General features: G+C 39.9%; 2 protein-coding genes across 2 annotated transcripts; both read left to right on the forward strand.

Moving 5' to 3' along the window:
* Positions 1-453: 453 nt before the first annotated feature.
* On the forward strand, positions 454-1,383 carry LOC122105841 (olfactory receptor 2A2-like). Its single transcript, XM_042677096.1, has one exon. The coding sequence runs from the start codon at positions 454-456 to the stop codon at positions 1,381-1,383; it is 930 nt and encodes a 309-aa protein (XP_042533030.1).
* Positions 1,384-10,196: 8,813 nt separating this feature from the next.
* LOC122105842 (olfactory receptor 13) lies at positions 10,197-11,129 on the forward strand. Its single transcript, XM_042677098.1, has one exon. The coding sequence runs from the start codon at positions 10,197-10,199 to the stop codon at positions 11,127-11,129; it is 933 nt and encodes a 310-aa protein (XP_042533032.1).
* Positions 11,130-21,501: the final 10,372 nt, after the last annotated feature.

Genomic DNA, 21,501 nt, shown 5'->3' on the forward strand with positions numbered 1-21,501 from the left:
CCACGACCGGACCAAAAAAAAAAAAAAGAAATATGTAAACATTAAGCATACTGACCTAGTACGAATAGGTAAGTGAATATTTTTTAATTGGTGAAAAATTAAAAATGTATAGGTAAATGGGGGTACATAGCTACCCTGTAATTTCCAATGGTTCAAAAATTAAGTATGTACAGTAAGGAGAAAGTATAAGATGAACAAAAAAGAAATCTAAACTTACCTGAATATAGGTAGATGTTTATTTTTTCCCCATTGTTGTTGACGGTTTTCTATATATCTAGATGTATTTCAAGATAAAGTGTTGAAAAGGGATTGATAGAACTGGGAAGCTGTCTGAAAGAACAAGCAAATCGCCTTTCTCTGAGCGTACTTTGAGAAGAATAAATCCAGTTTCTTTGGTCCTCTAGCTCGGATGATTCTGTCATGCCTCCTTCATTGACAGACGGCCACTGAGGGATGGGAGGCAACCACTCACGGGTCACAGAGTTCATCCTGGTGGGACTGCAGCTCAGTGCAGGGATGGAGGTGCTCCTCTTCTGGATCTTCTCCTTGTTGTATATCTTCAGCCTTCTGGCAAATGGCGTCATCCTGGGGCTCATCTGTCTGGACCCCAGACTGCACACCCCCATGTACTTCTTCCTCTCCCACCTGGCCGTCCTCGACGTGTCCTATGCTTCCAATAATGTCCCCAAGATGCTGGGAAACCTTATCAACCACAGAAGAACCATCTCTTTCATTCCGTGCGCAGTGCAGTCATTCTTGTATTTGGCTTTTGCTGCTACGGAGTGCCTGATTTTGGCAGCCATGTCCTATGACAGGTTTGTGGCCATTTGCCATCCCCTCCATTACACTGTTATCATGAGCTGGAGGCTGTGCACCGGGCTGGCTGTCGCTTCCTGGGCATGTGGGTTTATCCTCTCGGTGGCACATTCATTTCTTCTCCTGAGGCTACCTTTCTGTGGGCCCCACAACGTGAATCACCTCTTCTGTGAAATCTTGGCAGTCCTCAAACTGGCCTGTGCTGACACCCAGGTCAACCAAGTGGTCCTCTTAGCTGCCTCTGTTTTTGTTTTAGTCGGTCCCCTTTGTTTAATGCTTGTGTCCTACACACACATCCTCTGGGCCATTTTAAAGATGCAGTCGAAGCAAGGCCGTATGAAGGCCTTCTCCACCTGTTCCTCCCACCTGTGTGTGGTTGGGCTTTTCTTTGGGATAGCCATGCTGGTTTATATGGTCCCAGAGTCGAGCCAACGAGAGGAGCAGGAGAAAATGCTGTCACTGTTTCACAGTCTATTTAATCCAATGCTCAACCCCCTCATCTACAGCCTGAGGAATGCCCAGGTGAAGGAAGCCTTTCACAGAGCCTTGCAGAAGAAGCCCAAATAGGCAGCAGGTAGAAGAACAGAGGAACAAACAGGACTGTTCTCTTCAGACATGGCTTGCTGAAGCAAAAGCCTGGGAATGTTCCTCCATTAGAAGCTTGGTATAAGAATAGTAATTGCTCAAATCCTAGCTCGGAAAATAGAGGAGGAATATACATTTTAATTTTCACTAGCTTCTGTCGACTCTCTCCACTGAACCCAGGTTCCAGATTAAATTCCAGTAATGAGAGTCACTCCTATTCAGAGAGTGGGAGAGGGTGGAATTAGCTTCACCTGCTTGTTTGCACCTATTTCTTAGCATTTTTGTTTCAAGTTAAAGGAAAACTAATTAAGCCTTTAAAAGCCATTTAAAGAAAAGCTTGCTAAGGCCAAAGCAAATAGAATATATGGAATATATAAATTCATATGGCTACAAATAAATGTGGAAATAACAGCACAATAAAATCAACAAAGCCAAGTTTTTTTTCCTTAGGAAGGATCATCAAAATTGAAAATTTTTAGCTAAATGAACAGCTGAAAAAGTCCAAGTTCTGAAGATACTAAGAGTTGTAAAGGAACATTCATACTCATCCATCTGATGTATAAGAAAAGAATTGGAAGGGAATGCTGAGAATTCTAATTGTGTGTTAACAATGAGAAACTTAGACAAAGAACAAATTGCTAGAAAGACACAATCTACCAAATCTCTCATAAGTAAACAATCGCAACAGATTTATAATAGTCAATAAATTTACAACTTATAAAATACACTATGAACCACAGTTTTATAGTGGTAAAAATTTTAGATTATTAAAAGTAAATTTTTTAAAGAAAAAGTAGCACTATTACTTTGCAACAATTTCTTTAAAAAAACAATTAGAACAGAATACCTCTCGGCTCATTCTAGAAGGTATCACTGATATCAAATACACCATTGGAAATAAACACCATAGACCAACATCCTTACACATGTAAATCCAACAATCCTTTACAAATATCAGAATCGAAATCCAACCAGCAAAGGAAGAATCAACCACCACGACCAAACCAGATTTATCCTAAAAGTAAAGGATAGTTTTGACACTTAGAATGCAAGTCAGACTATTGAAGGAGAATAAAAGAGCATAATTTGGACTGGGAATGTGTCTTAATAGTAGAGTGCTTGCCTTGCATTCATGAAGCCCTGGGTTTGATTTCTCAGTACCACTTAAGTAGAAAAACCAGAAGTGGTGCTGTGGCTCAAGTAGTAGAGCGCTAGCTTTGAGTTAAAGAGCTCAGGGACAACACCCAGGCCCGGAGTTCAAGCCCTATGACTGACAAAAAAAAAAAAAAAAGAAAAAACAACTCAGGGACAGTGTCCAGGCCCTCAGTTCAGTCTCCAGGAATGACAAAAAGAAAAAAAAAAAAGAAGGACCATAACTTTTCATCCCAGATAATGAAAGATTTTGACATTTCCAATACCTTTTCATGATAACTACTCACCTCCATCCACACACACATTCAACGAATTGGAAACAGTTAAATGTTTCAATGGAAAGCACTGTTAAGAAAATCTCAGGTAAAACTATACTTGGTTATTAAAGACTGGATGCTTTTTCCCACATGATAAAGGAACAGACCAGCCTCTGGTAGCTTACTGCTCAGGAAGCTGAGATCCAGAGGATCTCAGATTGAAGCCTGCCTGGACAGAATCATTTGCCAGTCTCTGTCTTCAACCAGCAAAAAGCAGAGCTTGAGGCATGGCTCCAGTGGCAGAGCACCAAACAAGCAAGCAAGCTGAGGGAGCAGGAAACTTTGCATTCAAGCCCTAATACCGCCAAAACCAATACTAAACAATAACAACAATACTAAATAACAACAACAATTGCAAACAACAGCAATACTAAATAACATTACTAAATAAACAACAAAACAAACAAAACAACAATACTAAAACAATACTAAATAAACAACAAAACAACCGCAATACTAAATAACAAGAAAACAAAAAATAACAATACTAACAATACTAAATAACAATACTAACAATACTAAATGAACAACAAAACAAAAAACAACAACAAAGCAAATATGTTTAAATCAAATCCTCTCTTGCCTTTTCTATGTCACATTGTAGTGGAATTTCAGGAGCAATAAAGAAGAAGAAAAATAGTCCAGTTCAGAAAATAGTCAATAAAATTGTGCTATAAAACATCATGTTCCTAAGGGAGGTGAAGGGTAAACAAAGGAGGAGGCTGCAATGCTTGGTAAGAAATGTACGCATTATCCTGCCCATGTAATTGTAACCCCTCTGTACAGTATGTTCACAAATAAAATTAAATTAAATTAAAAAAAAAACAAAAAAACCCATCATGCTCCTATATAGAGATTTTATATTATTATATTATCATTATATTGTTATATTAGCCAATTACATATCATAGTATTATTGTCATTATTATAATATTATATTTGTTATATCATATTAATTATATTATTATATCATATTAATTATATTTAATATTGTGTTTTTTAGTAAAATCTGCAAAAATCAGAATGAATTAATTCAGCAACTTTGCAGACTAAAGGTCAATACACACACAAAAAAGCAGTTCTGCCAAGTACTAAGCTAAGCTGAAAATAGTTGTTTTCTTGTTTATGAGTGGACAAAACTAGCATGCTTGGCAGATCAGACAGGAAATAACAGGAGCTTGGCAAAGCACAGAGGAAAGAAAAGATGCCTAGAAGAGACCAGGAGGGAGAGATGGGTAATGGTGTACCTCATCCATCCCAAACCCAGGAAGCTCAGTGAAGAGAGTTACTTTCATGCCCTTTTGTTAGGTTAAGTTTCCTTTAGCAGGAAGTCAAAGTTGGACTTTATTTATTTAACTTAAGAATGTCTATGCATGCTACCATCTGAGAGATGATGCGTCTATTCAGAATGTATTTCAGCACAGCTCAGCGTACTGTCTTTATGAGGAACACTTATAGGCTGCTGATGAACCTAGCCTGCTAGGTGGACTTCCCAAGTACCACACCGCATGCTTCAGTTAATGTGCCTGTGTACACATGAATGTGACCCTGTACATGCTTACATATAGATTTATAAATTATATCCAACTTCCACACATAAGAGAGAACATGTGCCCTTCGCCTCTTTTGGTCCAAGTTACTTAACATAATTTTTCCAGGTCCATCCATTTCTTTGCAAATGATGCAACATCATTCTCCCAATTGGATAAGTTAAATCCCATTGTGTATATATTTTCTGGATCCATTTATCCATTGAAGGGCAACCAGCTGTTGCCATATTTTGGCTATGACATGTGCAGTAGAGTATTCCCATGGTATAACTCCTTTGAACACTAATTTATAATCTAACAAAATGAATACCAGAAGCTGATACTTGAGGGGTGTGTGAAGAGGTCAAGGGGAGGAGGGCAAATGACCAGAGTGGAAGGAGGGGGAATAAAGTGAAAATATTCAGTATATATATGTGAAAATGGAACTAGAAGAATGGAAGGGTAAGGTTGGGAGAGATGAGAGAGAATGATGAAAAGGATGACACCAATCCAGATGTACTGTATTCATAAACTAACACGTTAAACTGTAACCATGTAACCACTTTGCCCAACTATGTAAAAGGACTAAATTATAACAAAAAGACTCAGACAATTCAGTAAGTGTGGGGGGTGGGGAGGAGATAGAGACTTGGACTGAAAATCATAAAATGTAATACTATTAATGTTGGTAGAAGTTTAAATTTGTACCATTTCGTTGGAAGCCACTTGTCAATATTAGCTAAAAATCACATATGTACTTATTCTATGATTTCGTCATGCCATACTTGATGTATATCATGGTAAATGTGTGTAAAAAGAATGTACACTGGGGCTGGGAAAGTGGCTCAGTGGTAGAGCGCTTGCCTTGCATGTACACTAAGCCCCATTCACAGCAGACAAACTTGGAAATGACACAAATGCCCATGGACAATAGAATAAATAAATGGTGCGATATTTTTATTGACTATTAACTAGCATTTAAAAATAGAAACTACTGCTACAAACAGGTGAATCTTGGTCTGGAATATGGCTCAGGTGTAATTGCTTATCAAGTATTTAGAAACGGGTGGATGGAAGGATCTCAGAAGGCACTACATTTGCACAAAGTAGACACAACATAGCAAATTAATCTCTATTATTTTAATTTTGCATGTGCTCTCATTTGTAACATGAAGAGGTTTTGCTGTGGTCTTTCCATCCATCCACATAGTGCATTGTAAACAAATCCACTCCCTCTACCATATTCTGTTCCTCTTCTTCCTTCTCCCCAAATAGCTTTTGGTATGATGAACGTATATGTATATTGATCTGTATGGAGGATTTTTTATACTCTGTACTCATCAGTATCCCTCCTATGTCTCTCTCTCACTTTCTACTGGTTGAGCCCTTCCTAGATAGAAGCAGCCTTTTCCACTTCTTCCCCATTACCATCACCATCATCATTTTAGGTTTAGACTTTCAAAATGAGCAAGCACTTTTGAATTTGGTTTATCTCACTCAACATGATGATCTCCAGTTCCATTCATTTCCCAGAAGATGACATAGATACATTTTTCTTTAATGCTGACTAATATTGTGCATAAATGTGTGTCCAGTCATTGATTGTTGAACACATTAGTTGATTCGATAGTTTGCCTACTGTGAAGAGAGCTCCAACAGTCACAGATCTGTAGGTGTTTACTTTAGATACTGATATTGTCTTCATATAGCCCAGGATGGTATGTCAGGGTCATGGGTAGTTCCGTTTTTAGTTTTCCATTTTTATTTCTTGGGCAATTGGAATTCTATCCAGAAAATAATTACTAGGCGTACATCTTCCATAGTTTTTCCTATATTTCTGTACTAGTTTCAAAGTTTCAGGTCTCACGTTAAGATCTTTGGTGCAAGGAAGATTGAGCTGGATATATTGGTACATATTTTGATCAATTATTTGGAACTTGAAGGTGATCACAGCTGGTTTTTAACTTACTCACTATTTGTAAAGAGAAGGTAGCCTGAGGTGAGCGTGAGCATGGACTCCTGGAAATTGTCAAATGGATTCTGGGCCTAGACCCTGTTCTGGGTTAGTGGAAGGAAGCATGAACCAGATACATGGCAGGAATACAACGAAAGAAGGATCTGTGTAGCCCATATTATTGCCAACCAGATATTACTGCAGAAGAGATTCTATACAACACAATACAGGATGTTAAGCCAGTCTCGCTGCTAAGCCAATCCAGTCACTGCATAGTGGGCAACCAATACAGTATCCATGGCAACAGAAATGAAAGATTTTCAAGAGCCCAGTGACATTGGCTGCTTGTCCATAAGGCTGCTTGGCTCTGCTGCTCTGCGCTGCAGAGTGTCTGTCCGCTCATTAGCAGAGACCAAGCTGCGTCGTTAATATCTTTCTCCAAGGAAAGCAATAATTCCACTGGTGGCATGATGATGGTCACCAATCCATTTCACTCGCTCTGAGTAAAGCGATGATTTATTATGATTACATATATATATATGTATAGATGTATAGATTCAATGTATGGATTTGCATTTTCTAGCTGCATGACATTGGCCATTTTAATGGCCCTATACAGAGGCTATCAAGACATCTTGTTTATGGTTGGTTTCTGGCTTCACATCACACCAGCTTCAACAGAAATGACAGAACATTGCCAAGAGATTCATTGTTCCCAAAATGTACTTCTCAAAAATCATTTACCTATGACTTGAGGGCTTAAGGAGCTGTTTGTTGACCACACCTTGCAAAAGGAGAGTGCTGTTCTTTACGTACACCGTATAATAACAGTGTAAGCCTTCTCTGAAAGAACACATAGATTCATTACCATTCCTGAGAGTTGAGAGAACAGGTGCAGGCCCTTTGCATCTCCAGGGTTCTGTCTTTCCCCTGAGAGCCAAGTAATACATGATCAAAGAAGGCAAGTACTTAACAGTAAGGCTCACACAGTCCTTGGCCTTCATCCATTCTTTTCCTACTCAGATAGATGCCCCCAAAGCTTCCACCTCCCAAACAAGAGGGCCCAAACATCTGCAGATCTGTGCTCAAGATGGAAGGAAGGTCCATTTAAAGTGATCTAATGGCTTAGGCCTTAATATTCAAGTTTGTTCCATTACTGACTTTGGAGTACTTAGGAAAATAGACTATACTGAAAGAACTATGGCTGAAGGCAGTTGTGTCTAGATTTTATTTCACTGTCAAACAATAACCAAATATAATTCTTCCTACCTCCCAAGTGTTTCCTAAATGTTTGAGAAGGGAAAAAAAAAAAAACAAAAAAAATTACTAAGGCTGGGAATGTGGCTTAGTGGTAGAGTGCTTGCCCTGCATGCATGAAGCCCTGGGTTCGAGTCCTCAGTACCACATACACAGAAAAAGCCAGAAATGGCTCTGTGGCTAGCTTTGAGGAAAAGAAGCTCAGGGACAGTGCCCAGGCCCTTAGTTCAAGTCCCAGGACTGGCTCATGTCTGTAATTCTAGCTACTCAGGTAGCTGAGATCTGAAGACCATAGTCTGAAGCCAGGCTAGATAGGTAAGTCCATGAGACTCTTATCTCCAATCAACCCCTAGAAAACTGGAAGTGGCTCTGTGGTTCAGCATGGTAGAGCACTAGCCTTGAGTGCCAAAGCTTAGGAACAGTGCTCAGGCCCTGAGTTCAAGTCCCAGGACGAACAAAATTAATTATGAACGTATAACAAATTTACATATTGAGGTATCTATAAAGGCATGGTAATCCTAGAGTATGAGTTTTTAGATTTATGTCCTTTTAGTCATAAAGGTATTACCTTTTATTGCCTTAACATCTGAACATCTAACTATATGGCTTCCTCAGAAACAGATGCAACTCTCTGTGGGGTAGAAGAAGAATGGGAATTGAGTTCTTCTTGTCTCTATAGAAACCATTCTGGTTGTTTTCTCATGTGTAGCACAAGGCTCTCGTGACATTTGGGGAAGGATAAGTTAATAAAGACTGCCCTTCCAAAAGACAACTTGAATTTGTCATTGGCCATTCTGAGACCAGCAGTAAGGTTTCCAGCACCATCAGTGCATTCAGCCATGTGATAGAAATGTTTGTCTTTTCTGCATGAAGGTTCACCGGTATCCATGTGCAACAGTCACCTCTAGATACCCGGGTTTCCTAATTGTAAGTTCTGGCCAAATATCATTTGGTGTCATTGTCACTGCTTGTTTGCTTTACTAGTACACTTTAATATCATGCGAAAGAGCATGTCTTCTCTCTTAATACTCCAGTTCTGCCCACTGGCCATTTGAAATAATAGGATGGTCTAAGTAAAATACATGAATGTTTATCAATAGAAGATTAGTCAAATATTGTATTCTTATAATCAGCATTTTAATGGTCATTTCTGATTGATGGAATTTTGAAGGTGAAGAGTAAGGGGTGTGTGTGTGTGTGTGTGTGTGTGTGTGTGTGTGTGTGTGTGTGTAAATGATTTCCTGGCACTGGGAGAACATGTATTTTACTTTAAAAAAAGATTTAAAGTGTTGTATAAGTGTAGAAATGATTTTTATTACTCATTTACTTATTATACATAATCTCATAATGCCTCAAGAGTCTGAACAATGAGTAAAAGCTCAGAGTATAATCACTGACATCTATACCCTAAAAATACTGGTATTATAAATTTAGAAAATCAATAATATTTGCATGTTATTTTATATTTCATCAATTTGAGTAATGCCACTTATCATTGAAATGGTGGAAGAAGAATTTTGATATTTTTTAGCAGCCTTGAACTTTTAATTTTATGACCACTTAAACTGAGGACTATTGTTCATGCCTACTATCTCCCAGACAACTTGAATTTATGTAAAAGGCAGGAATAAATACAAAGCAAGAAGGATACATTATTTTTGTACCAACAGTATAGAGTTAGGAGAATGATTTAGTTCAATGTCTTTAGAGAAGACAAGCTATTGTCAGTCACCTGCAAGAGACAATGCCTGTATTCTGTACAGTATGTCAATGATATTCACTCTGTTTTTGTGTGTACGTAGCACATGAAAACACATCTGTTACACATCTGTTCAGTCATTCAGATACATTCTCTTCTAAATATTCATTGTGACACTTAAAGAGTAAATAAGAAGACTCCAAGATAAAATTGAGTCTTCAGGCTTAAGAAGAGGTTTTGTGAGGCACTGGTTGTTTATGGAGAGGTGGGAAGTGTGGGCAGACACACAGGGGAACGGGGAGAGGACCCAAAATACATTTCTCCAATGCTCCATTAACCTAAGCATACTCTGCCTTTCATGAAACCTTCCAATTCAAATTAAAGTTGATGGAGTTTTGAAACCTTGGTGTATCTGCTAGAGTTCATTGTTTCTGGAAAAGAAGGGGAACTACCTGAATAATATACATGAAGAAAAGCAGGATTCATTTGAAAAAAATCTGATTTAGTTCACTGAATTAAAACAAAATTATGTAGTACATTAAATGAGATAATACATTTATTTTAAGATTACTGATTCCATTAAAATATTGAAAACATCATGAAAGAAACACAGATATGTAGCATTTATGTGCATGTAAATATATATACATTCTTATATGTACATAAGTATATACACTGTACAAATTGTATATTAAATATATGCACATCATTTCCTTTAGGGTTTTCAAATAACATTTAAATACTCATTAAGCGACACAAGAATTCACCACAACTCTCTCTTATCACTTTACTATCCTAAAAAAAGGGGGGAGGATCAAAAAGGTGTGCTTAAACACTTCGCCTAGACCACACTAATGAATTAATTCAATTTCCTCGGTCACAGGGATATGGAAAGCAACATGACAGAGATTACAGAGTTCATCCTGCTGGGATTTCCAGGCGGCCCAAGGATGCACTTGGTCCTCCTTGGCCTCTTCTCCCTGTTCTACGTTTTCACCCTGCTGGGCAATGGCGTCATCCTGAGGCTCATCTGTCTGGACCCCAGACTGCACACCCCCATGTACTTCTTCCTCTCCCACCTGGCCATCGTGGACATGGCCTACGCCTGCAACACGGTGCCCCAGATGCTGGTGAACCTCCTGCATCCCGCCAAGCCCATCTCGTTTGCTGGATGCATGATCCAGACCTTTCTCTTCCTGACCTTCGCTATCATAGAGTGTCTCCTGCTGGTGGCCATGTCCTACGACCGCTACGTGGCCATCTGCTGCCCGCTGCGCTACTGCGCGCTCATGAGCTGGAGAGTGTGCACCGGCCTGGCCGCGGCTTCCTGGACCGTCGGCGTCCTTCTCTCCTTGGTTCATTTAGGGTTCCTTCTACCACTACCCTTCTGCAGGTTCCAGAAAATCAACCACTTTTTCTGTGAAATCATGGCTGTCCTCAAACTCGCCTGTGCCGACACCCGCACCAATGAGACCCTGGTCCTGGCCGGGGCGGCGTTCGTGCTGGTGGGGCCGTTCTCCTCCATCGTGGCCTCCTACAGCTGCATCCTCGCAGCCATCCTGAGGATCCAGTCCCGGGAAGGCCGCAGGAAGGCCTTCTCCACCTGCTCCTCCCACCTCTGCGTGGTGGGGCTGTTCTATGGCACGGCCATGATCATGTACGTGGGACCCAGGTCCGGCAAACCTCAGGAGCAGAAGAAATACCTCCTGCTGTTCCACAGCCTTCTCAACCCCATGCTCAACCCGCTCATCTACAGTCTCCGGAACTCAGAAGTGAAAACCAGCCTGAAGAGAGTGCTCCGAATGCAGGCCGATTGCTAAGAGGAGCACAGCACCATGACTAACACGGATCCGGACTTGTAACTACTGGGAGCACGAAGACTCCCCTAGAATGTACTCATTACCGAGACCTGAGCTGCTGATGGGCTGAGTCGGACGATGAGAGCTGTACTCTGGAAATCTATGTTCCCAAGTATTACTCACAGCAACGATACTCATGTAATCGTGGTGCCACTTTTATTTGATGCTTCTGAATAAATGGCCCAGCTCCTGATCTCTTCCAAGTGTTTTGTTCATCCCTGAAGGGGATAAACACTTCTTATCTTCAACTATGTTGTAAAGGATTGCATGTCCCATGCCCCTCCTTACAATTTCTATTAGTGGAGCAAGAGCTGTAAAAATTCTCTAGTTAAAAAATATATAATAACCCTAGGTTTTAGCCTCTGCTTTCCAAACTTACTTGAACATGTGATTTTTTTCATACATGTATTTTCTATTTCCTGAACCAAGGATATCTTGATCTTGATTGACTCATTGAGAATGCTTTTAGAAATTCGTTACTAGGGCAAGTGATTTTTCTTCCTTTAAAGGTGAGCTGCTAGAGAGGAGGTGCTTTGAGCACTTTAGCCCAGCTTGGTGCCTGTGAGAATCTATTTGGTTGTAGAACATGAGGGTCTCTGTCTCCACTCTTCAGTGGCAGATGGATTATAGGTAATGAATCCAATCATCTCCTTCAGCATGAATCAGCATGCCTCAATAAGTTCCTCAAGAAATAAATTTATAGCTAGGCACTGGTAGCTCACACTTGTAATACTAGGAACTCAGGAGGCCGAAATCTGAAGATCATGGTTCAAAGCTAGCTCAGGTAGGAAAGTTTATGAAGGTCTGTGAGATTCTTATTTCTAATTAAACCTCCCAAAAAAGCCAGAAGTGGAGCTGTGGCTCAAATGTGCAAATAAAGCTCAGGAACAATATCCAGTCCCTAAATTTAAGTCCCAGGATTAGCACAAAACCAAGAAAAGAAAAGAAATAAACTCATTCAATTTTAGCACCTTAGATTAAAAACCAATGTGGAATTTAGGATATCATTGTCTGGTATTACCACAAATCTACTATGTACTATTTACAAATATTCTCTGTATGTTTTCCTGTTCTTGAATATACATGAAACCAATATGAAATCTTCTGTGTTAGAGCTTTAAAAATAAAAAGAAACCTGAAAAAAACACAGATATTATTACTTACACAGGTAAAAATGGTGTCAGCTTCATATGTGGTAAAAGCATAAGTTTTAAATGATGCATTTTCCAAGGTTAAAGTTTAGTACCATAAACATTTATATTTACTTCATCTTCAATTGCTCTTAACTCTTATAACTGATGATCATATGATATTGAATATAGAAATCTGCCAAAAATTGAAGGTGTCTTTTATTTTTTATAAATGTTTTTTGAGTTTGCCTCTATGTTTTTTTTCTCTTATGTGTTAGTTCCCTGACTTCCATATTCTCTGTGGAATTGCTGGAATATAAAATGGGAAAAAATTTGACTAATGCCTCAAGACGTTCTAATAACAAGGAGCCATTATTTGCTACCCTTCAAAGTGTTTCTTCTTCAGACATGGAGTCTCAGCACAGGCTGAAATGCACCCCAAATTGGCAACTATGACAGGTTTTACACATAACACTAGCCATAACACTAGCAAGGCAGGGATCACAGTGTAAGAAACTGCATGACTTATTGATGGATTGATAGGAGATACTCAAAATAAAACTCTGGCATGTTTGTGTCTGGTAAAGTAATGAAGTAAAACTCAAGTGTTTTCAATCTAGATAATGCAGGAAGCTTCCAGTAGGACCTTGCATGCGTTCTTAACTTCCCTACCATGATATACTAAACTCAGATTTTTCTCCTCTTCAAGACAAAGGTGAGAGACTATTTCCATGGGGTACCTGCATCCATGGCTTGGGATCTCGAAGATCATGAGCTAAGAGGGACTTATATTGGCATCCCCAGGGAAACCTCAGCCCTCTCTAGCAGCTCCCAGCTTGGCGTGTGGCTTGAAATCAGATAGATCGTCAGGATATAGTCTTCTAACTTCTGCTGCAGCTGGAGGGGTCCACATCACACCAGGGTGTGAACATCAGGGCCTCACTGTCTGGTCCACCCCAAGCATCTGAAAACGGGGATGGCAGCAATGCTAGGGATCATGAGATTCAAAGGATGCGCCTTCATGAGAGCTGCTGTCTCAGAGGTGCGCTCTGTGGCCCTCTGTGCTTCCTAATTGTGTATCCTGCTGGGGATGAGAGCACACAGGGACCTTTCCTCCCAGCATGCGTGGTGTCTCAAGGTCCTGCACCTCCACTGAGCCATCTAGAGCTGCCAGCTAGACCCTCCGAGAGTAGAACTCCTTTCCTGAGCAACCTGCTGCCTCTCAGTTGGAAACAGAAGCAAGAATGCTGTAACTCCACAGCGATGAGGAAACAGAACTCGTGTTCTATTCAGCCTGTGGGTGTTTCCATTCTGAGGGCCTTGCGTCCCCACGTGGGAACCAACAGGACCACCTGCTGTCACTCTACCATCCATCCTCCCAGACCGGCTGTAGTAATATGTGTTTGGTTAACTTTCACGATGTCACTGGCACCACATTAGCAATATCAGGAAGGGAAGTGAAATCTATATGAAGTCTATAGGAAACATCCATGCTCACCACTCACAGACCATGAAAACAGTTTTGAGAATGAGAGTGGCATATTTGAGGGTGAAATGATAGAGCATTTGACTAGTCTTTTTGTTTGTTTTCATTTTGCAAAACTATCCATGTGAAAAAGATGTATTTGGGATGATGATTCTAAACACAGAAATAAAGAATTACTACATTATGGGTTCAGATACAATACTTTAAATCATTTTTCTATTACAGAAAATTAAACGAAGCTATTTTATGGTGTCCTACTGAGTTTTAGGAACAATCACATGAGTTGGTTATTTTATAGATTACAAATTTAATTTTGCCATAGTGTATCTACGTCATATACTTACCCGCACTGAACATAGCATTAAAGGTTAATTAGATGCCTCGAATGTATTGATAAGTATGTGCACTTATTAGATTTTCTATAATCTGCATGTGAGTCTTTGAGACAGGGATGGAAAGATGGCAGCAGAGAGACTAAGGTGTCAGGTAGTCATGTAATAAAGCTGGAGAGAGTCGCAGTCCCCCATAATTCATTCAGATTTATTTTTAGAGGTTTTGTAGGTTTTGTGTCTCCCTTTTCATTTATCTTTTGCCAGGAGGTTCCCAAAGCACATTTTCACAATAAACTCTTTATGAGCACAGTGCCATCAATGCTTGGTGCTCTTTAGTGCTCAGGAAGCAAAGCATGTGAGTCTGATACATTTTAAACAGATTATTGAATAGGTTGCAATCACAGAAAAGTGATTCTTCATTCTTCCTTGTCCTGTTTTGATACCTCTGTGATGTATGTATCTACTATAACTCAGAATTCAAATGCTATCATGTGTATATAATATGAGTGTATATGTTTTCTAAGAAATATTGCGACTCATAATATCCTTTATATCATTCACTGGAGATAATTTTATCCACTGTCTCCTTCCTCCTTCCCATTTCAAAATTTTCTACATTGTATACATAAATCTGAAAATCATATTGTTCTCCATTAGTGCCCACACTGGTTGTCAATCAAAAATAATTTTAGGAACAAAAAGTTGCTATTTCTTTGGGTGAAGTCATATAAAGCACTTTCTAGACTGTAGTTACCATTTAAATAGTTGCATTGACTCAAATGTGAATCATACTCTAGCAATTTAAATTCTTTTCTTTTATGGGACTATTGTCACTTCAAAAGTTCCTCTATTGTTTTTAATAATACCCAGTCATTCTCTTACAGCATTGCTCATATGAACTCTGAAATAATCTATGTATTATGGTTATTATTTATTTAAGTGTGTGTGTGTGTGTGTGTGCGTGTGTGTGTGTGTGTGTGTGCGTGTGTGTGTGTGTGTGTGTGCTGGTCCTGGGGCTTGAATTAAGGGTCTAGATGCTATTCCTGAGGTATTGTTTTTGGTTCAAGTTTGGTACTCTACCACTTGAGTCAACAGCTCTATTTTCGGTTATGTTTTAGTAGGTTTATTTGGAGATAAGAGTTTCATAGACTTTTGTGACCAGGCTATGTATATATGTGTGTATAACTATATGTGTGTATATACATAACTATATAACTGACTATAACTATACCTATGTGTATATACATATATATATATATATATATATATATATATACCTATAGATATACACATATAATTCCAGCAAGTAGCTCATATTGGGATATTACCTAGAAAGTCTGACACCCAAATCACCTGTACTGAATCACAATATACAGTAGTATATTTATGTATTATGTATGTCTTCTCAAATAAAGAAGACTATCCTGTGTTAAGTGAAGGAAGATTTCCTCATAACCAAATGTGTATCACAGCTCTCTACTCTGTGCTCTATAAAGCTGGGTGGATGGATCAGAGTTAGACTCAAGGGATGCTAGCTTTCCTGAACTGTGACTCCTGTGTGCAGGCACAGGACATACTGGGCTTTAAGAAAACCTCAAAATGTGGAGAAGTTGAGGATAAAGATTGTACTCACTGAGCATGGAGATTTAGTTCAGGTTTGATCCAGAACTAAGACAGAAAGGGATCTACATTTGCTAAATAGAACAGCTTAACTCAAAGTGAAAGTTGAAAAGGCAGAAGTGTTCCCAAGACCTGTGGCTCCAAGGACAGAGAGGCTCTCCCTGTTGACCAGCTCCATGAGCAGAACAGTGAAATCGTGTCAGAAGAGACGCTAGTTAGAGTCATTTCTCACCATCGCCTCACCAACAAAGTGGAAATAGAGTAGAAGTTTCACCACATAGTCTTCAAAAATATCTTTCTACTGAGCAAAAGGGATGCAGATTTCACTTTTTGTGAATTGATTACAATCTTTTAGGTGATTTTTTTTTTTATAAATACCACATGAAAGACTAGTAGCATTGAATCAAATTTCAGTATGCCAGACATAAGATGGGTTATCATTCATTGGTTTCTTGTATTTCTAGATATACACAGTTTTCACAAAAGTTTCTTCCAGAATGAATATTAATAATTAATCACATCTCATTCACACTGACCACACAGGAGCTGCAGATGTTTTTCAGAAGGTATTATGCCGATAAGTGTAGTTCAAGAGGTAGAGTGTTTGCCAAGTATATGTGAAACCCTATGCTCAAACCTATGAAGCACAACTAAAAAGACAGAGAAGATATTGAGTACTTAGTATAAAAAGGATGATGTGTATTACTTTCTGCCACAGAGAGAATAGCAATATGAGCCTTCCCAAAGGAGTATGCCATGTTTCTAAACCCTATAGCTCTGGTGCACCATGCTGGTGGCCATGTGGAGGGTATTATTTTTCCTCTTTCCTTGAAAGAAGATCCAATAGTTTGAACTGTAAACCATAATAATGATTAGAATGGTACTCTGTACACCCTTGTAATTGGGTTCGTACCGTCTTTGGAATATGCAGTGGTCACATTATCATCTTCATTATTGGCCCCAATATCTTGCCATGTTATGCAATGTAGACCAGAACCTCTCCCTTATGGCTTGTTTTCTGAAGGACGTGTAAAAAATACTGTTTTCAACTGAGTAAACCTGACTGGTAGATCTGACTAGGTGATAGAGGTTTTGACATTCAGATTTCTAATCATCTTCTTTAGCTGGCTGATATAGCGGCCATCACACCACAGGTTACATAGTAATACTATAAAGGATCATTGTTAAATTTATGGTGCATGGAAAAAAGGGAGAGGAAAGCGTAAGGGCAGTAAGCTGTCTGGTGAGGCCTCAGCCCTGACCTCTAATTTCATGACAGCATCATTTCATGACTTGCTACGCTGTTTTCTGCTTTGTTTTACCTGTTGTCATTGTTTGCTTCTTACTTTGTCTGATGTGGTGGAACTACGAGAAGAGTGGTGCTGTTGGCACAGTCTGTGTGAGAACTGGCAGAGAGCCAGGATGTTTGGGTTCTATCAGAGATGGACACAATCGAAGGTGAATTTCCTACTTTTAGGCTCACACACTTGGCTACTGACTGGATGTGTGAGGGTTTCCCACATACCAGGAAATCAGTCATCTGGTGTCTGCCATCAACTGGATGTTCTCTAATAGAATTCACTTCTTGCACTTTACCTGAAGTTAACGTCAGGCCTCACCAACTCCAGGGCTCATTTCCCCATCCAGAGAGCAACAAGTCCAAGTTTGTGGCCTGTGCTTCTGGCTGACCAGCTATAACTCTGGGTTCAACTCCAAATCCACTAGAGATATACTAACTGTCCACATGCCCCATTGGTACAGTCACCACCCCAATTAAATGGAAGAGGGTTTCATAGGCAGTGTTATTCTAGAAGTTACACCCAGAGAGAGGGGTGGGCATAGAAACAAAAGCCTATATCCTTGCAGATGCTGTGTCTCTGTTAAGGTAACTCAGCAACCAAAACAAGTAAGGGGTGCTCTCACAAAGTTTGCTTTTTGTCAGAGGCTGAAGAATTGTTTAAGTTTCCTGAATTGCATTTTTTTTTTTTTTTGGGTCCGGTCGTGGGGCCTGAACTCTGGGCCTGGGCGCTGTCCCTCAGCTCTTCAACTCAAGGCTAGCGCTCTACCACTTGAGCCACAGTGCCACTTCTGGCTTTTTTCTTTTTGCTTATGTGGTGCTGAGGAATCGAACCCAGGGCCTCAGGCATGCAAGGCAAGCGCTCTACCACTGAGCCACCTTCCCAGCCCCGTTGAATTGCATTTTTATTAAGGCTTCACAGGAAGATTACTTATGTTTGTGACTGGTCACCTGGGTGTGAGACAAAGTGATTACAGGTTACCTGGCATATGACAGGGAGCACTTTTGGGGCAGGGAGGGGTGAAGGGGACTTCTCTAAGGGAATGTGTATTTCTTCCCATCATGGAAATGCACACTCTGAGCACAGGTGAGATGCTGGCCTATCAGGGTAGCCTGGCCGAAGGTCCTCTGGGTTTTTGTGCTATCAGAATGGTCAGAGCATGCACTGACATAATGTCTTCAGTGTGTCAGTATTGCCACGAGCTCCTATGGAGTTCCTAACTTTCCTTTAGACACAGAAAAGGAAAGGAGGAGAATACACCAGCCAACAGCTCAGGACCGGCAGCCGGCTCTCTGGGCTGCCTGGGGAAATCTTCCCAGGAGAGCAGGGTCCCTGAATCCTGCACCATTCCTCTTTCCCAGCGAATGAAGATTTCCAAAAGGTGACCTGCCACAGAGGTTTGTGACTTAGGAGAGCTTGCTTCCTGCAGGTGTTAATGAGCCCCACCGGGACGCCTTGGCCCATCTTATAATCCCCACGCCACCCCTGCCTCGTGCTTTCCCACACCCGTGGAGCCTCACAGGCCATCCGATGGGTTTCAGAGCGCCTTGTTCGCTCTGCTGCTGCTCTGGGGCCCGCCTGGCATCACCAGCAGCCAGGCCGCAGAGGTGGCTGCAGAGGTCACAATGACCTTCGCGGAGCCGACCCTCACTGGCCTCTCATCAAGTGGGCTTGGGGTGGCAGCCAGGCTGTGAATCTCGGGATTCAGATGATGCCAAGACCCAGAATGAGAGCAGCCGGGTGCCTCGCGAGTGTCTGGGTTTTCTAATCGTGTGTCTGACAGGAGGTGAGGTCGACATAGAATAGGACAGCCGCTTTGTCTTTTCCTCCCGGCAGAGCTGGGCACGCACAGTGTCTCGGGGCCCAGCCAGCCTCTCCATGGGGTCCTGAAAGGGCTTGGTGGAGTCTCCAGGAATGAAGACAGCTTTCCTCTGGATGCTACTGCCTGGCAGGCAAGCACAAGCCTGGGTTCGGCAGCTCCACAGAAGCTCTGGGGACAAGAAGCCCCATGTCCCAGCCTGCAGGTACCTCCTGAGATCCTCGAGTCCAAAGGCGGGCACTTGCATTTTATTTTACCATCCATTCCACCCCCCAAGGCCTCAGCAACTAGTGTTAGGTGAACTTTCACTGTGACTGCTTTGGTTTACTTTAGGATCGGGAAAAGATATAAATTCTGTTAATGCTAAGCGTATTTCCTCACCATCCATATCTTCACATGAATAGTTTTGGAAAAATTAGTGGCATTAGTGGCACACTGGACAGACACATCAAATATTTAACATTGGGTTACTGTTCCTTCTCCTGTGCAGAAATATCCCTATAACACACATTTGTTCATGAATGCTGATGCTAAAAATGATAAGGAATTTGTGTTTTGGATTTGGAAGCCATCCATGAAATCGTTTTTCCTATTTAATGGTAATTCCAGGAGTGTATGTTAGGATATAATGTTACATCTTCAGGAAATTACAAAAACTCATTCTTTTGTAAATGATGAATTTAATTCTTCCTAAGTATGCCCAAATATTTGCTAAATTTAAGAAGAAATATGTTTTCAAGAAACATGAAGCTAAATGAATAATACGTAAACTTAGTCTTCTTTTTTTCAATGAGAATAACATTAAAGACAATTCTCGGGCATCAGGACTGTACTTAATAAACAGGTGTTCATGTTAGATTGTCTGCAGTTTGCAGGGTGAATCTTTGAGATGAGGATGGAAAGATGAGGAGAAGGCGGTGTTGGAAGTCAGTCCAGTGAAGTATGAAAAACACGACATAGTTCTCTAAATTTAAGAGGATGTTTATATTCAGTGTCTACCTTATTTTTTCTGATCCTTTGCTCATGAAGCAAGCATTGATGATGAGACTTTCACAAGGGCAGGTTTTTATCTTCTAAAAATGGCTTCTTCCTTAGCAAATTTATAGATACTAATTTGCCATATTTTAGCTTCTGAAGCCATACCTACGTACATACGAACATTAAAGAACATCACACTGCCTGAAATCCACTTTTCGAAAACTGAACTGCAATCTAGCTCGGTGGGGAGTCACCTTTTAACCTCCTTCCACCTTCTGAAAAATAAAAAATCGGTTTGGTTTTCCTTTGATTAACACATAATTGTCTATGCCAGATTGATATCAAATAAAACTAAATAAATATGTAAGAGTAGTGATTCTGTTTTATTGTTACTTTAAAGGTGATGTACAGAGGGGTTACAGCTAGGTAAGTCAGGTATAGAGCACATTTCTTGTTGACAGTGTCACCCCCTCCCTTGTTTTCTCTGAGTCCCCCCCCCACGAGTTGTATAGTTCATTTCCAACATAGTGTCTAGTGAGTATCGCTGCCGCATGTGTTCACCGTTTGTCTCAGCATTGTGTGCTCCCTCTCCCCCTCCCCCAAACAGATAAACTGACATACAAGACAAAAGGCATAGAAACTAAAAACAGCGACAAAGAAAAAAACAACTAACCAAAACCTTCTTGTAACTAGAATATGCCTATAAATCTACAAGTAAACACACTGGATGGTAAAGACAAAAAAAATACATTTGGACATGATAAATTATACAGGACTCTTGACATTCTCCCAGTGAGACCAAAGGAGGATATTCTAAGGAGAGGATCACATATAAACTGATTTATATTGAAATGAACTCCAAGGAATAGAAACAAGAGTAGTTATTCTTCAATTCAAGTGTTTCATGCCTTGTGAATCCTTCAGGTTTTCTCATCAAATTATAAAGATCTTAATTTTTAACAGACAGAAATTTTCTGAATCATAGTAATTATTTCCTTTGGGAGGAAGTTGTTGAGCTTGGCATAATTATAGTAGACTATATTTTCAAGAAACTGGATCAGCTGCAACAACAATATCTCAGTGTTTGTTTATGTTTTCTATGTATTTGTCATTAAGGAAATATGTATTACTTGATGATAATGTGAAAGAAATGAAGGTTTTTTAAATGAATCAATAGTGAAACAATAGGTTGCCATGCTAAATATATATACTAATGAACTTTGACCATTTTATGTGTCTTTCCACTTAGCTCTCAAAATTCACAGCCAAATATTGTCCTATGTTTTTGTGTTTGAAATTAGAGACAGTATCTAACTACAGAAATTTTAATAATAACCTAGCATCAAATTAATCTGTCATGTGAGAAGAGCTTATAAATACATATACATATATATGATTATTTTCATGTGAAGATGATCTGATCATTTATCAATAACGCATATAAAAGCAGGCATCTCACTTGGTAGGAAGGAATTTGTTTCTTTGCTAAAATGGGCTTCCATTTATCTTCATTGGTTCCTCACCTTTGCATCCAACTTTGGAAATTTTGTTTAGGAACTTCATCATGCTATCTAAAAGCACAATTATGACTATGCATAAACCAAAATATCCAAATGTCCATTTCTTTAAAATCTAAGTGAAAAAGAAGCAAAGAATTTTTCTAATTGTTC

This window comes from Dipodomys spectabilis, unplaced genomic scaffold (assembly GCF_019054845.1).
Source record: "Dipodomys spectabilis isolate Male_0828 unplaced genomic scaffold, ASM1905484v1 ptg000034l, whole genome shotgun sequence".
In the NCBI taxonomy this organism is placed as follows: domain Eukaryota; kingdom Metazoa; phylum Chordata; class Mammalia; order Rodentia; family Heteromyidae; genus Dipodomys; species Dipodomys spectabilis.